Genomic DNA, 16,326 nt, shown 5'->3' with positions numbered 1-16,326 from the left:
GCTTTAGTAAAACTTCCCTACTTTTATATTCCATTCCTCTTGCAATAAACCCCAACATTCCATATGAACATACAGTGCAGGAGGCCATTCGGCCCATTGAGTCTGCACCAGCTCACTTAAGCCCTCACTCCCACCTATCCTCCTAACCCAATAACCTCCCCAAACCATTTCTGGACACCAACGGCAATTTAGTGTGGTCAATCCACATAACCTGCACATCTGTGGACTGTGGGAGGAAACCGGAGCACCCGGAGGAAACCCACGCAGACACGGGGAGAATGTGCAGATTCCACACAGACAGTGACCCAGCAGGGAATCGAACCTGGGACCCTGCCGCTGTGAAGCCACAGTGCTAACCACCGTGCTACCCAAATCGCCTTCCTAATCACTTGCTGTATTTGTTTACTATCTTGTGTGAACATGTACGAGGATACCTGGTACTATAAATATCTACATATTGCAATATTCCAGTATCAACTAGGATTACCTAAAGTCCCTCAGGTGCTGCAGCTGTCAATTGGGAGATACTGTCCCAGGATCTCAGCAGCAGAGAGAGGGACTGTGGGGGGTGGGGGGAGAAAGAGTGAAATAAGAATCATCTAAGAGAGAGGGCACGCAGAGGGTGAATTGCTGTGATGAGCAGCTAAAAAAAGGGGTGGGGGAAGAGAACCCTTTTTAAACATTGTTCGCCAGCATAAAGTAGGTTTACACATTGACCCAACAAAGTGAAGCAATTAGAGTACAGGAGTTCTGAAAAGTTTATACCCATCACCAGGTGGGGATGAGAGTTTTGCAAATATTTTTCAATTTTCTCCCCAATCCATCAAGGAATTGCATCATGCAAATAATAGGTTAGCAAGTACTCACCTAAGGAGGGGCACAGTACCCTCATGGATATGTAACAGGCTATGTACCTGTGGTGCAAATGTTTTCAGGGACAATATTATGAATGGCATTTTGTAAGAATCCGGATCAAATTCATTTTCACTGCAACTGAAAAAAAAAACCCAATGTTGTTTGGCATGAGCTTTCTACATTCATTTAGTTCAAAGATTGTCATTGATTTAACAGAACAAAATACTGCTAAAATGATTAAGTGGCTTTAGGATGTGCAAAAGTGAAGTCTTACTGGGCTTGTACAAAACAATTACTGAAATATTTGCTCTCATATTGTACATCTCTATTACTCCCTGAAATAGTGTGGTATATTACAGACAATTATTAAAGGAGGCAGCAAAAGCAATCATGATGCTCATTCTCAACTGTTTAATATACCTGAAGAGCTGTTGCTGGAATTATAGACAACTACGAAAGGAAACAAGATTCTTACCTATAGCTATTATTGGAGCAGTGCTGTTTGCAGATTGGTTCATGGTATTCCAGTTCTTCAAATATCACTGGGCTGCAATTGGACGACGAACCATCATGTGATAATACGGAACCCAATGGGCTCAGCCGAGCCTGACTGCTGGGCAGGAGACAAACCATTCTTCCATTTACTTGGTCGCGAATAGCCACTGTGTCCGTTAATTTATACAAATCAGACACAATTAATTTGTGTCCAAATCTGGAGGGAGGTAGATTAAAGTTACTTAAAGAGTTAACGAATTTTCGGAAATGTGTTAACCAGTTATACCAAATATTATGTATAAAATACAAATGTGCTCAGAAATTGGAACATAAATATGGAATTGAGCAAAATAATTTGGCAAGTAAACCAGCAACAGTAATAAACTTTCCATTTTGCCAAACATAATATTCATACCTCAACAAAGGGTTCACTTTTCCGTCCCCCCCTTTTTTTGCGACCCACCTCAGCAGCTCTCTCTCCTCGTGCCCTCTCTTAGGTGGTTCTTATTCCACCCCCCTCAACCAAATATGAATCGTCACACAGCACAAAACAAAATTTTAACCAATTCCCTACTTCAGAATAATTGCATTTAAAAACTTCGTATCATTCAATATCTATTAGTACAGAACTGAAGATATACGAACATTCTTGTGAAAGACAGCAGCTTGCAAATTTAGTGTAAATCTGCCAATAATAAAAATGCATTAGTTAATTTCCATGCAAAAATAAATCAATTATTTTACACTATGGAAGACAGTGCAAAAGGGAGAAGGGGTACCTGACTCCTAAATCAGTGGATGGACAAAGCAAGTCTCCACTGCTAAATTCACTGCCCTTTCCCTCATACGCTGCTCACATCAATCAGATATTGTACAGAATAATTGGTAAACTAAGTGCAAAGTTCACAGAACTACAATCTACCTTTTCTCATAAATCTCTGTCAATTTGAACAGTGGCAAGCAACATGCTGGGGAATCCTGAAGAATGGATATGGCTTCAGAGCTGTAATCAAAAATAAAATCAGAGTAAGATATTCATGACATTTCTGGACATTACACAAGCCATTATTGCCAAGTAGTTTTGTAAGATTTATTTTTGACTACTCAGCTAATGACAGCAATCCAAAAACAGGTGGTGAAGGGAGCATTTTAATTTCTGAAACTATTTTAATGAACAAAACAGCTTGGGAACGATCAAACTTCCTCATCGCACCCGACTCAGGTGATGCGGTGAGGCCTTTAGGCTCTTGCGAGATTTACGCTCGGAGCATTGCGATGTGGATCTCTCCCTCGCTGGGCGAGATCCAGAATTACATACTTAAGTGGGACATTGGGCACATTCAAATATGTGGCCGCCGAATTCTCGAGGCCCAGGGAACACCCACGCCTGGGAGACCTCGCCATGATGCGCTTAGAACTGGTCCAAAACATAAAGGGTTGAGATATCGGCGCAGCAGATAAAAATGGCGCCCCGATCTCTTTCTGCACTAACGAGCTGAGCTGGTCAGTGCAGGAAGTACGGCAAGAGCGACCTCAGTGGGGTGTTCACTGCAGAGGGCAAAAAAAAAGTCTTGTTTGATAGCAGGGTCGTTCTCAGTGTCAAACCCCACTATTTGCGCCCAGAATTTCGAGGACAGATTACTGGAGCTTTTATCAGTACTCCATTCAAACAGATGTTTCTCCTCAGAAATGTTTTGTTTTTTTCTTTGCTATAAATCTATAAAAGGTGAATTTTCCATTGTAATCTATTACAACACTATTTTGTTAAGTTAAATCAGGTCAGCATTGGCATGAAAAACACCCAAGCTTGCAGGTGTAGCCATGATGGAGTCTCAAGCACACTTTTTAATTAATTAGGGGCTGGTTTAGCACAGTGGGCTAAACAGCCAGCTTGTAATGCAGAGCAAGGCAGCAGCGCGGGTTCAATTCTTAACTGTGAAATAAGTTAAGAGCTCATGGTGTTCAGGGTAAGATCCTGGCATGGGTAGAGGATTGGCTGACTGGCAGAAGGCAAAGAGTGGGGATAAAGGGGTCTTTTTCAGGATGGCAGCCGGTGACTGGTGGTGTGCCTCAGGGGTTGGTGCTGGGACCACAACCTTTCACAATATACATTAATGATCTGGAAGGTACTGAAGGCACTGTTGCTAAGTTTGCAGATGATACAAAGATCTGTACAGGGACAGGTAGTATTGAGGAAGCAAGGGGGCTGCAGAAGGACTTGGACAAGCTAGGAGAGTGGGCAATGAAGTGGCAAATGAAATACAATGTGGAAAAGTGTGAGGTTATGCACTTTGGAAGGAGGAATTTAGGCATAGACTATTTTCTAAATGGGGAATTGCTTCAGAAAGCAGAAACACAAAGGGACTTAACAGTCCTTGTTCACGATTCTCTTAAGGTTAATGTGCAGGTTCAGTCGGTAGTTAAGAAGGCGAGAATACAAGACCAGGGATGCACTTCGGAGGCTGTATACGGCTCTGGTCAGACCCCATTTGGAGTATTGTGAACAGTTTTGGGCCCCATATCCAAGGAAGGATGCGCTGGCCTTGGAAAGGGTCCAGAGGAGGTTCACAAGAATGATCCCTGGAATGAAGAACTTGTCGTACGAGGAACGTTTGAGGACTCTGGGTCTGTACTCATTGGAGTTTAGACATATGAGAGGGGATCTTATTGAAACGTACAAGATACTGCGAGGGCTGGATAGAGTGGACGTGGAGAGGATGTTTCCACTTGTAGGAAAAACTAGAACCAGAGGACACCATCTCAGATTAAAGGGACGATCCTTTAAAACAAAGATGAGGAGGAATTTCTTCAGCCAGAGGGTGGTGAATCTGTGGAACACTTTGCCGCAGAAGGCTGTGGAGGCCAATTCACTGAGTGTCTTTAAGACAGAGATAGATAGATTCTTGATTAATAAGGGGATCAGGGGTTATGGGGAGAAGGCAGGAGAATGGGGATGAAAAATTATCAGCCATGATTGAATCGCGGAGCAGACTCGATAGGAGCAGAATTAGGCCACTTGGCCTATGTTTTATGATGGTCTTAATTCCCGTTCCGGCCTCCCCAAACAGGCGCCGGAATGTGGCGACTAGGGGCTTTCCCCAGTAACTTCATTGAAGCCTACTTGTGACAATAAGCGATTATTATAATTAATACAATACCATGGAATTTGTGTGTGCATCAAGGTTCGGTTCGGAGGGGTTATTGGGTTAGGGAGACAGGATGGAAGGGAGAGCTTAAGCGGGTCGGTGCAGACTCAATGGGCCGAATGGTCTACTTCTGCACTGTATGTTCTATGTGAAGAATGCACAGCTTAAGGTCAGGCAAAAACAATGCACAAGTAGTGTTAATTTACCACATTTATGCTGTCTAACAAGTAGCAATTTCAATTGCTCAAAAAATCATTTAAATATATTTTAAAAAATCTTTATTTTAAATATAGCGTACACTATCACTTCCTTCGCACCACCCCCAAAATAGTCAGTTTGGTAAATATAGTTTATAAATATCATGGAACAAGAAAACTTTAAACATGTGTTAGGTAAGAAACAGAAAAAAATCTTACCCAAGTAAAGCTAGAGGTTTATTGATGCTTCCGGTAGCCAATGATACTTGGACTCGCTTGCTTCCTATTTTGTACCTGTGCAGACTATTTACAGCCGAGATCGCTTCCTGGAGGTTCCCCATCTGAACTGTTGCCTTCAGCTGATAATCCGTATGAGGACTTAGTTCCACATTTTTTACCTACATATCCAGAGTTGGGACAAACAAAGATTCTGTTATGGCTCATTTTCAGGTAATTATGAAGTTTTGATGTTTTAAATTAGCCTTGCCAGAGATGTACTAATAATGAGTACATACATCTAACTGCAGTCCATTAATTAAACTTATAGAAACTCCAAGAAATAGGTCACACTTACTCCACTCATGGCTAAATGTCAAACGAACCTGGTGAGCTACTGAGTCATGTAGACCATGCTGGGCTTACATTTATGTGCCAAGCTAATGTAGCCAGTGTGGTAGCACAGGAAAAAAATGTCAGGGTTTTAGTCCTCAGCCCAGCAATTGCTCCCATTCAACAGCACATGATCAGCAACCTGGGAAGAAAACGTGCTTTAGATCCAACTTGCTTGCTCACTTCCCAAAAAAAAAAGCAGCTTGTCTGGTTAACTTGTTGAGATTAAGCAGATCAATTAAAACAGAATTAAATTCATCATTAGGAAGTTGGGAGGCATTAGGAAGTTGGGAGACCTGTTTATCGACGGAAGGTTCGCGAGCCTTGGTGAACTGGAGAAGAAGTTTGAGCTCCCCCGGGGAATATGTTCAGGTACCTTCAGGTCAAGGCGTTTGCTAGGCGACAGGTGGAGGGGTTCCCTTTGCTGCCCCAGCGGGGGGGTAAGGGATAGGGTGCTTTCGGGGGTGTGGGTCGGGGATGGGAAGGTGTCTGACATCTACCAGGTAATGCAGGAAGTGGGGGAGGCGTCGGTAGAGGAGCTGAAGGCTAAGTGGGAGGTGGAGCTGGGGGAGCAGATTGGGGAGGGGACATGGGCGGACGCCCTGGAGAGGGTGAACTCCTCCTCTTCATGTGCAAGGCTTAGTCTCATCCAGTTCAAGGTGCTGCACCGGGCACACATGTCCGGATCTAGGATGAGTAGGTTCTTTGGGGGCGAAGACAGGTGCGTCAAGTGTTCGGGGAGTCCAGCGAACCATGCCCATATGTTCTGGACATGCCCGGCACTGGAGGAGTTCTGGAAGGGGGTTGCGAGGACGGTGTCGAGGGTGGTGGGATCCAGGGTCAAGCCAGGCTGGGGACTCGCGTTATTTGGGGTTGGGGTGGAGCCGGGAGTGCAGGAGGCAAAAGAGGCCAATGTCTTGGCCTTTGCGTCCCTAGTAGCCCGGCAGAGGATCTTGCTGCAGTGGAAAGATGCGAGACCTCCGAGCGTGGAGACCTGGATTAATGACATGGCGGGATTCATTCAGTTGGAGGGGGTCAAATTCGCCCTGAGGGGGTCGGTACAAGGGTTCGTTAGGAGGTGGCAGCCTTTTCTCGACTTTCTGGCTCAACGATAAGGTACTAGGTCAGCAGCAGCAGCAACCCGATTGGGAGGGGGGGTTTTAGGGGGATAGTGTTTAAGTTAATTTGCTTATTGTTAATTTATTTTGTTGTTTATTGGGGTTGGGGGGGTTTGTTATATGCGTTGTTACGGGTGCCGGGGGTTTATTACTATTATTGTTATTGTTATTATTGTTTTGTTGATACTTATTTTTCCAAAAATTCCAATAAAAATTATTTTTTTTTAAAAACAGAATTAAATTCATAAACAGACGGGAAAACGTATGCTGAAGCAAAGCTCCTGGGGAACACCAGATTACAGAATCAATTTAGGTAAACAGATCCCTTTTATTCTGACACTGCATCTTAGCATAAAGTTAGTGATCGTAAAGAAGCATATCAACTACGGTAAAAATGATTTGCATCTTGGCTCCTCTCACTGAACACTCCTCCTGTCCCCAGGGAGAGGACCACAAACATCATTACAAGTATAGCTAATCTTTAATGTGACAGGCTGCAAAAAAATGATTGCTACTCAGACTATCAGCTTCACAGAATGTTTTAGGTGAACTTTTGAATAGGACTAAAAACAGAATCACATTCAAAATCTGAACCTGAATAATGGCAAAATAATTTGTGGCGAAGCAATTACTTTTTATTTTATTAAAATGTTTCCAATTAAGGGGGAATTAAGCGTAGCCAACACACCTACACCGCACATCTTTGGGTTATTGGGGCGAGACCCATGCAGACACAGGGAGAATGCCACATGGGGCCGGGATTGAACCTGGGTCCTCAGTGCTAACCACTGGACCATCATGCCGCCCTGTGGCTAAGTAATTACAAGATGCCACAACACAAATAACTTTTCTAACAGGGAAGAGAGAATCCATAAGGACCTGAAAAATGCAAGTCATTACGCTCACAGTATGGAGGCAGACATTAAAACATGGACATTTTAATAAGCATTGGGCAAGAGATGAAAGAATTAAGCACAATCACGAAATGCAAACTTTAAAACTTGAAATTCAGTTTATGGTCACTATCTCATTCTCTAACAGCAGCACAACCCAACAGTTAAAATGGTGCAAATCTGCAATTAATGTTATCATATTCAATGCAAAGAACAAAGAAAATTACAGTAAGAAGTCTTACAACACCAGGTTAAAGTCCAACATGTTTGTTTCAAACACTAGCTTTCGGAGCACTGCTCCTTCCTCAGGGGAATATTCACCTGAGGAAGGAGCAGTGTTCCGAAAGCTAGTGTTTGAAACAAACATGTTGGACTTTAATCTGGTGTTGCAAGACTTCTTACTGTGCTCACCCCAGTCCAACGCCGGCATCTCCACATCAAAGAAAAGTACAGAACAGGAACAAGCCCTTCGGCCCTCCAAGCCTGCACCGACCATGGTGCCCGTCTGAACTAAAACCCTCTACCCTCCCGGGAACCATATCCTTCTATTCCCATCTGAGCATTCCGGGGTTTAGTTAGAAAAGTATATTCCCAATCAATGGCTAATCAAATAGAATTATTTCAGAAATAAATCTGCCTCTAAATACAGGACATTATATCAAATAAAATAGGTCACAACTTCTACTGGCCTTGAAATTTAGAGCTCTGTAATTTCACTGTACTGGAGTGAAGGCAAAAAACAATGTTCAGCCTGAAACCTTACTCTTTAAGCAATTAGCGAATTTACCTTGCCATGCCTGAAGAAAATGTCAAGCAACGTTTGCTGTAGTTCCTTTCTGGACATCCTGTAATCCAAGTTGTTGACCTGTATGTCTGCTCCATTTGCAAATGGGCCAGTCCGAGAGTCAGAATAATGAGGTTGATTTGCATTGATAGAAGGGGATCCATTTGAAAGGCTTGGGGATAGACTCCTAGGATAAAGTGTCAAACAATGTATACATTAAACCTTTACCAGAATTATCTATCAAAGCAGTGCTCATGCAGCCAAAGTTCCCATTACTGAATTTGCACTCTCAAGCTCCTATTACAATACAACTCAGCAAGCTCAGATTTCCTGTTCTCTACCAGTGGTGGTTTTAAAGGTCTGTCTGAAACTAACTCTTTTGATGACGTATGCTTTCTTTAAAACAAAGGAAATAGAAGTTACAAAAAGTAAGCTACCTTGTAGACCAGATACCATGGCCTGGAATAGGAGGGGTGTTATGTCTTGAAACTGGCAGCTTAGAAAAAGCAGAAGGAGAACTGACATGGAAGTCAACTTTCTTCTCAATCTTATCTATGGGTGATTCCAGGGAACTTCTGGATGTTGGGGTTTCTCTCCTATTAAAAGAAAAATGTAGATTTTAAGCAGTTTGTTCAGTTTACTTCCTCCAAATATTACTTGAAACATGTCTGTTATAGCCGAGCACGTTTAACATTAGAAGCGTCTTTCAGGTTAATTTATTTTGCATACAAAGAGTGGCATTAGGAAACAGCAAATTCTCCAGAAATATTTGGCATTAAGAACTTTCCTATTTTGACAGATTTGCTGAATAAGAATCCTGTAACCGGGACTTCCGACCGACTAAATTCACAGGCAATTAAGTTAACATTTAGATACAACTAAATTAGCCATCACTACTTGCTCACTCTCAGATGCAATTAGGGTTAGTCACTTTATTTGGGTAAATTGTTGATACTAACTGCTATCCCACCCAACATACGGTCGTCAGTTTCTCAGATTCACATTTGGATAGACAAATAATAGCACTTTATCCATTGTAGTTATTATTCCTGTAGTTCACACTCCCGGGTTGTAAATTAATATTGTACCACCAATAACAGTTTGTGGCATCCTAGATTACGCATACTTGAACAGGCAAAGTGTGCTATTTAATCAAGACTTTGTTTCCAATTAATATTGTGCTCAAAATATTGATTTTCCTTCAAATACAAAATTACCTATGAATTTCCAGTATTAAGATAAAAATTAAATTGACAAAATAACAGGCAAACTAGTCCTTGAACAATGCCACTTAAACGAATTTATGCAAAGCAATTCAAACATGTCAATTCCTTAACTCAATAATGAAATTACAATTGTTTGGTTGTGTTTAAATAATTCCAGAAAGTACATTTAAAAAAGTGTTAATCAAAATTTTTAAAATCAATTAAAAGCCTGCCATTTTATAAATGTTAAATATAAACTCACTTAATGTTTCCACTGAACGAATCACCATTTTCTATATTTTTGGCAGAGGCCAGGGGGTAAATGGAAATGCAATGGCTGACTGGTGGAGATTCTGTTCCTTGCTTTTTAATCTTCTGGGTACATACACCTTGCTTTGTTTTGGATTCCATTCCACAGAGCTCCTTACAAAATAAATAATTAACTGCTTAAATCAATGCAATTTAACGCACAAAAAATGGTTTCAACAACCCAAATCAAATAGAGAATAAAGCCAGTCTTTAATTAGGATTTGCAAATAAATTGCAACTAATATTCAAAATCGAAGGAGTTAAATTTAAATAAGGCGGAGGAGGAACCTTTGTTCTCAGGGCCAGGAAGTGCAAGTAAGCAGTAAACAGAGAAGGGATTGATCCAATAACATGTTGTTTCTGATCTTATAAAGCTGGGCTTTATCAAAAGTTTAGTTTTCCAGACCAAGCTTTCAGTTACTACAAATTGCAGCAGTAAACACGGTCAAGTAATCTCCCCGTCAACTTCAAGGTTTACCTATCATTTATTAAAAGGTTGCGATAGATATTAAACAAACTTTTGCTGCCAACATCCTACTTCTACAAAGCCAAATGGCTACTTTTTCCCCGTAACCTCCTAATGCCAAGTGCCTTCACTCTGTCAAGTAAATAATTTCAGGAAATAACTCCTCAGCTTAAGAAATCAAAATACATTTTGTTCCATCTTCATGAAACTTGGCCTATACCCACTAAGCTACTCATGTGAAAACTCACAAGACCATCAGATGCATATATTTATAAACAAATATTGTCGTTGAACTGTAGCCCATTTTAGAAATCTACCACTGATGTTTCCATTTGTCTATATTATTTGGCTCAATTCTACAGTGTCAGATATACAGATACCAAGACAAAGTATCTACTATTATTTCAAAAAGACATGATTGGGAATGAGATAGCAAAAGATACCTTGCTAAAAGTATTCCATTTCTGTGTTTACTGAAACCTAATAAGCTTTAGTAAACTAGTAGAGACATTGGTAAAACTCAGTATTCCTATCCTGAAAAGCTGCTTAACAGCAACCCCTGCTAGGTTTAGCATAATGACAGGTCTCCCAGAGGACCAAAAGCTTCCAAATTAAACTGTTAAGCATTCTGCTCAAACACCACATTGGACTCTAAATTAGAGCTTAAACTTCCATACTATAGGCAAACAAGATGAACTAAGTTGCTTGACATGGATGAGCAGAAAGAAGGCTAGATTGTCTAGTCAGGCTCCTTTTCTATGCCTTGTGAGGCAGTGCACCTGTAACACATTATTAACTAATCAATCAATTACTTATGGGTTACATTCTGCATTAACTGTCTTCTAAGCAATTGTTTTGTCTGATTAAGGACTGAGTGACCTGAATTTAAAATACATCCAGATCTAAAGGAGGTAAATCAGTACAATGCTATCCTTTCTTTCAAACTATCTTCTTTTGTACCGATAGTTAATGTCGGTTTGGAAAGAAACTGGTTACTAATTACAGAAATAAAATCTGTTTAGTCATCAATACAAAAGTGATGGAAAAAAATAATGTATTTTAAAGTTACCTTCAAAAAATGTTAAATGCATAATTTTGTCCATCACAATTTACAAAACAAACTTATTTCAGTGGCCCTTCACTTCCACCTCAGTTAGGTGAACACCAATGTAGAATTCTATCCCAATTGTACCTCAACTCACATTTAAAAATGGAACTAATACTCTATGACACTAGACAGCAATCCAGTATAATGCACATTTGAAAATATTATGTACAAGATTATCAACAATATCACATCTTTTGGCAATACAAAATTGTTTCCAATCCTCTCCCAATAAACTATGAAGCTATTGGTAGCTTAGATTGACAATCAGACAACATTTTTATGGGTACCTAAGCAATAAGGTTTTCAATTTGCACAATATCCAAAGAGCTGGATGAAGAAAAGTTTCAAAGTCTGACAAACAATAAGTGATGGCCATGAATGAAGAAACTGCACTTAATGTGCCTTATCAATCATACACAATTAATTATTTTGAAGTGCAGTCATGTAGACAAATATGGCACCCATCTAAACACAGCAATATCGTGCAAAGTCCAATTTAATTTTTTTTTTTGTTGGTATGGTTTGAAGGAGGAATGTTGCATTGACACAGAACTCCAAATAGTTATTTTTAACATTCCACTGCACAGGCAGAGGCTTATTAAACATGTATTTCCTTTGAAAAAATGCAGTAAAAGCAATTGGTACTTGGCTAATCGCATCCTTTAAAAGGGACTGGCTAAATTATCTAGTTTATAGGGTTAACTATTGAGAGCCAATCAAAATAGTTGGGACACAATTGTTGGGAGTCAGGGAGAGGTCGCCAGAGTTGAGAGGGGGATGTATAGTTCAAATCTTCTACACTTCCTGGCTCTGTATCCCTCTATTCCCATCCTATTCATGTATTTGTCAAGGTGCCCCTTAAACATCACTATCGTCCCTGCTTCCACCACCTCTTCCGGCAGCGAGTTCAAGGCACCCACTACCCTCTGTGTAAAAAACAAACTTGCCTCGTACATCTCTAAACCTTGCCCCTCGCACCTTAAACCTATGTCCCCTAGTAATTGACCCCTCTACCCTGGGAATAAGCCTCTGATTATCCACTCTGCCTATGCCTCTCACAATTTTGTAGACCTCTATCAGGTTGCCACACAACCTCTTGTCGTTCCAGTGAGAACAAACCGAGTTTATTCAACCGCTCCTCATAACTAATGCCCTCCATACCAGGCAACATCCTGGTAAATCTCTTTTGCACCCTCTCTAAAGCCTCCACATCCTTCTGGTAGTGTGACGAACAGAATTGAACACTATACTCCCAAGTGTGGCCTAACTAAGGCTCTATACAACTGCAACATGACTCCAATTCTTATACTCGATGCCCCGGCCGATGAAGGCAAGCATGCCTTCATTCCACTTTCTGTGTTACTTCTTCCTTTGCCGGTTTTTCTGCCTTGCCTCTTCCTTGACAATGATGACTACTCTTTAGGATTGCTCGGCAGTGCCTTTCCCAGGTGCCATTCATTTTAACAGTGAGGGTTGAGAGACTTTGTAAGTGTGTGTGGGTGGGGGGTTTCTTCTTTCAGGTCTTCCAACTGGCTATTTGATTGCAATGAAGAGCAAGAAGTGGGGATTGAACCTGGGACTTTACAAATTTGTAAGTATCAACAACTCTCCATCAAAACATGCCCAGATTCCTCCATTTTTAACCTCCATTCCATTTCAATGCCAATTTGTGTATCATGAGAAGCCTCCGAATCACACCCAATGGTTTTGATTGCTTTTGTAATTTTGTCCAGCCAGATACACCAGGATTTTCTGTTCTTTGTCCATTTTATACAGAGATTGATCACAGTAATATTTTATTGTCTTTCCTCTGGTCCCCCATGTAACTTGAACTGCATTAGTGAACAATTTACCTGTAAACTTCTGACATTGCTGTCTTTAACTGCTGATCCTTGTGGTGTCTGTGAATTCTTTACTGTAGAACTTTTACCATTCTGCAACTGCTCATCAAGGCCTTTGTTCCGCTGTGAGGGTTTTGTCAGCTTGTTTGCCTTTTTGGGGGATTTGGCTTTTTCAACGGTAAAGCAGTTATTTTTGCTCTCACAAAAATCTTTGTTTTTTGGGATAAATGATACTAGGATCTTATTGCCAAAGACATCTTCATTTTCCATACGTTTCTGGGCACGCTCAGCACTTTCCTGGCTTGTAAAGCGAAGGATTGCGCTGCTGCCAGAAATGCTTAAAACTTTTCCACCACAATTATCAGACAAACGACGCAGTCTGTTGCTTACTTGCTTGCTGTCTCTGTTGAGTGGTAAATTGTATGCATACAAAAGTGTGTGGCATTGCTGGAAAGCAAGAAAACAGTTGAATCAGCAGGAGTACATTTAAGAAAACAAATTAAATGTGCTTTTTTAGTTAAGAATAAAAGTACAACAATACACTTTTATTGCAAATACATATTTGTATTTAATATACAAATATTGAATTTGTAGGGTCAAATTCCTACAGAAATTGACAGGTTCTGTAGGACTAAATCCTGCAGACAGGACTTGTAGGGTCTTCCAATTTAATTATTTCCATCTGAAGGGTCACCAGAACCCAGCTACCTTTCATTTCAGTGTGAAAACCTAAATCATTGTTCAATTACAGGTGTTGCAGGAGAAAGGCAGCCGTACTAATGGGAAAACAAATTAACAAGCAGCACCTGTCAGTAAAGTACTGAAATCTATGAATATTAAGAGTTCTCATTAGAATCTAACTAAATGGAAAAAGGTGGAGAATAAAAAAATATATATTTTTTTTAAATCTAACTAATCTAGCCTCTTTGGGAACAATTTAAGATGTAACATTTTATGTAAACCATTTCTGATTATGGAAACGATTTCAGAATAGGGTAAAGAGCTTGTGTTAGACAACTGAAATGCTGCAAAGAGAAGAAAGGGTAAAATTGCCTACTCGGCTAAGTCTCAAATAAGATTTCCTCATTTGTTAATTTTAGTTTAGCCCATTATTTTAGAAGTTACTTACTGGTGTTTTTTCTGGCAATCTTGGTGGTAAATTGGAAACAAATTCCTCAAATTTGATATGCTTATTTGCATGTTGTAAAAGTGCATCTGAAACTTGATTCTTATGCAGCAAAATAATGTGAAAACCATGTCGATGTCGAAGGTCGCTCAGTTCTAAGGCAAAGTTAACATCAGCTGCAAAATGATAGTCGCAAGTATTAGAGAAAATAAATTCTGACAAATCAAATTTTTACCCTTTTATTTCAAAACCCAAAGTTTCCTCAATGTTCAGTGAAATGTTTGTAAGGTACAAAGTTAAACTGTGAAACAATTAATACTTTGCAAAAATTTGGCTTGATCTCCACAAAGAGAATAAATGCTACTGCTATGTTACACATTCATCCATTATCAATACTATATTCTGGATCTCCAAAACATTTTTATATTTAATGGTGACGACATCAGAGTTGCTTTCCAGATCTGTTCCTTTCTGGTGTTTCAAATGAAAATTTAAGAGTTTTGTGGTCATCGATTACTTACAGGACACCAAAATAACAGTGGACGGAGCTGTGTGAGTGTCAGCAAATCGCCTCAAACTCTGTCTAAGTTTGTCGTCTGCAGCATTCTTTGCTGTTGCATTGATATGTGCAACAGTTACCTGCAACACAGAAGTTCTAAAATAACACACATCTTCAATTACTAAACCTCAGCTAAAAGGTACAAGTCTCATACACGTAACCCAGGGGATTGAGTCAAGAACAGGGGGTGACGGGTAGAGATAACATAGCCCGACAGATCAGATTGAACATCCATTTTACTATTTTGAAGTCAATGAAATATTACAAATTGAGGAGGTATTTACTTGAATGCGAACAACAGCATATATTTACTAACCGTCCAAAAGTCTAAAATGCAAGAAAAATCATAATCCCTTTATTTTAAAAACCCTTCATGACAAATTGCTTGTCTCTCTTATTTAAGTAAACAGCACATTATATTCCTTCGATTCAGAAAGTACAGTTTACTAGTATTAATACATTACACAGCTGTCTTACCTGGCAGTTGTTAAGTTCCTGGATAACTTCCTTGTTCTCTTTGCTAATATCACACACACACATGAATTCTGCCTCTCTATGGCCCTGAAAAAAACGTTGACGGATTCGCTGTACTATTGTCGTGGCTGATCTTCCTGTCGGGACGGAGCAGTTTTCTATATCCCAAAATACCCCAATTGGAGGTAGATTCTCCTGTTGTGCAAGCGTAACAACATCCGGTGATCCTGTAAAAATTCATCCCAGAATTAGAAGCACATTTTATAGTGCAGTTTCATTTTGAGTAACTGTTACAGCTAACAATTAAAGTTGCATTCGCCGACCATTTTATTTTTATTTAAAGCTAACATAAAAAATAGAATAGTTCATTGAACCATTACCGACACCCATTAATCAGGGTATCAGAAACATTTTGATATAAACAAAAACAATCACAACAGTATTAGATCAGTACATTGAGAAATGCAAGTCAATGTAAATAACATTCTGGAAGGGATACAAAAGGAGTAAGAAAGCCGAAAACTACTTTTAAATCAGTCTTATTTGCACATCTGAAAAGTTTTAAACTGGTAAACAGGTATCCATTTGAAAGAATTGGTAAGCAGAATTTTCCATTCTGGAGTCTAAGTTCAGTGATCGGTGCGCAGAAGTGAGAGTGAATTCCACTGTGTGGGGGAATGGCTGACCCACGCCTGGTCTTGTGCTGTTCAGCTCATTACATACACATCCACAATCCAAAGATGTGCAGGGTAGGTGGATTGGCCATGCGAAATTGACCTTTAAATCGGAAAAAATGAATTGGGTACTATAAATTTATTTTTAAAAATTATTAAAATTGACTGCACAATCTTCTTTAGCCTGCTCCCAAGATAGCTCAACAAATATCTGCACCTGGCACTGTGGAAATTAAGGTCCTACTTTTGATTCTATTCTATGCTGAGCTGTGCTCAGGCAGAGTGACAATAGAGGTGCTATAATTGCCCGACGCAATCCTGCACTGGGGCAAGGTGAATGGAATGGTAGAAATGGGTGGGTGGGTAGGAAGGTCTGTCGTGGTTCATTATTCAGTAACTTCCCTTAAAACTGTGCATATTAGGTGAAGGAGGATGGTGTTTGGTTGTGATGGCGTCCTCATGTTTGT

The 16,326-nt window shown here is 40.1% G+C and overlaps 1 protein-coding gene across 4 annotated transcripts in view; it reads right to left on the bottom strand.

Annotated features, from left to right (window-relative positions):
- Nucleotides 1-16,326, bottom strand: part of LOC119979124 (meiosis regulator and mRNA stability factor 1) — a 61,025-nt gene that overhangs the window by 32,035 nt on the left and 12,664 nt on the right. For all 4 annotated transcript variants that reach the window (XM_038821135.1, XM_038821134.1, XM_038821137.1 and 1 more), the window contains 11 exons: nucleotides 15,189-15,412; nucleotides 14,674-14,791; nucleotides 14,156-14,328; nucleotides 13,039-13,473; nucleotides 9,565-9,725; nucleotides 8,535-8,693; nucleotides 8,101-8,284; nucleotides 4,913-5,091; nucleotides 2,273-2,353; nucleotides 1,331-1,567; nucleotides 868-993 (listed from right to left, as the gene is read on the bottom strand). In XM_038821135.1, coding sequence (XP_038677063.1) covers nucleotides 868-993; nucleotides 1,331-1,567; nucleotides 2,273-2,353; nucleotides 4,913-5,091; nucleotides 8,101-8,284; nucleotides 8,535-8,693; nucleotides 9,565-9,725; nucleotides 13,039-13,473; nucleotides 14,156-14,328; nucleotides 14,674-14,791; nucleotides 15,189-15,412 — 2,077 coding nt within the window. The remainder of the gene's footprint in view (nucleotides 1-867; nucleotides 994-1,330; nucleotides 1,568-2,272; nucleotides 2,354-4,912; nucleotides 5,092-8,100; nucleotides 8,285-8,534; nucleotides 8,694-9,564; nucleotides 9,726-13,038; nucleotides 13,474-14,155; nucleotides 14,329-14,673; nucleotides 14,792-15,188; nucleotides 15,413-16,326) is intronic.

Source organism: Scyliorhinus canicula, chromosome 15, assembly GCF_902713615.1.
Source record: "Scyliorhinus canicula chromosome 15, sScyCan1.1, whole genome shotgun sequence".
NCBI lineage: Eukaryota > Metazoa > Chordata > Chondrichthyes > Carcharhiniformes > Scyliorhinidae > Scyliorhinus > Scyliorhinus canicula.
The sequence above is the reverse complement of the archived record's forward strand: the minus strand, read 5'-3'. Positions and strand labels throughout refer to the sequence as shown.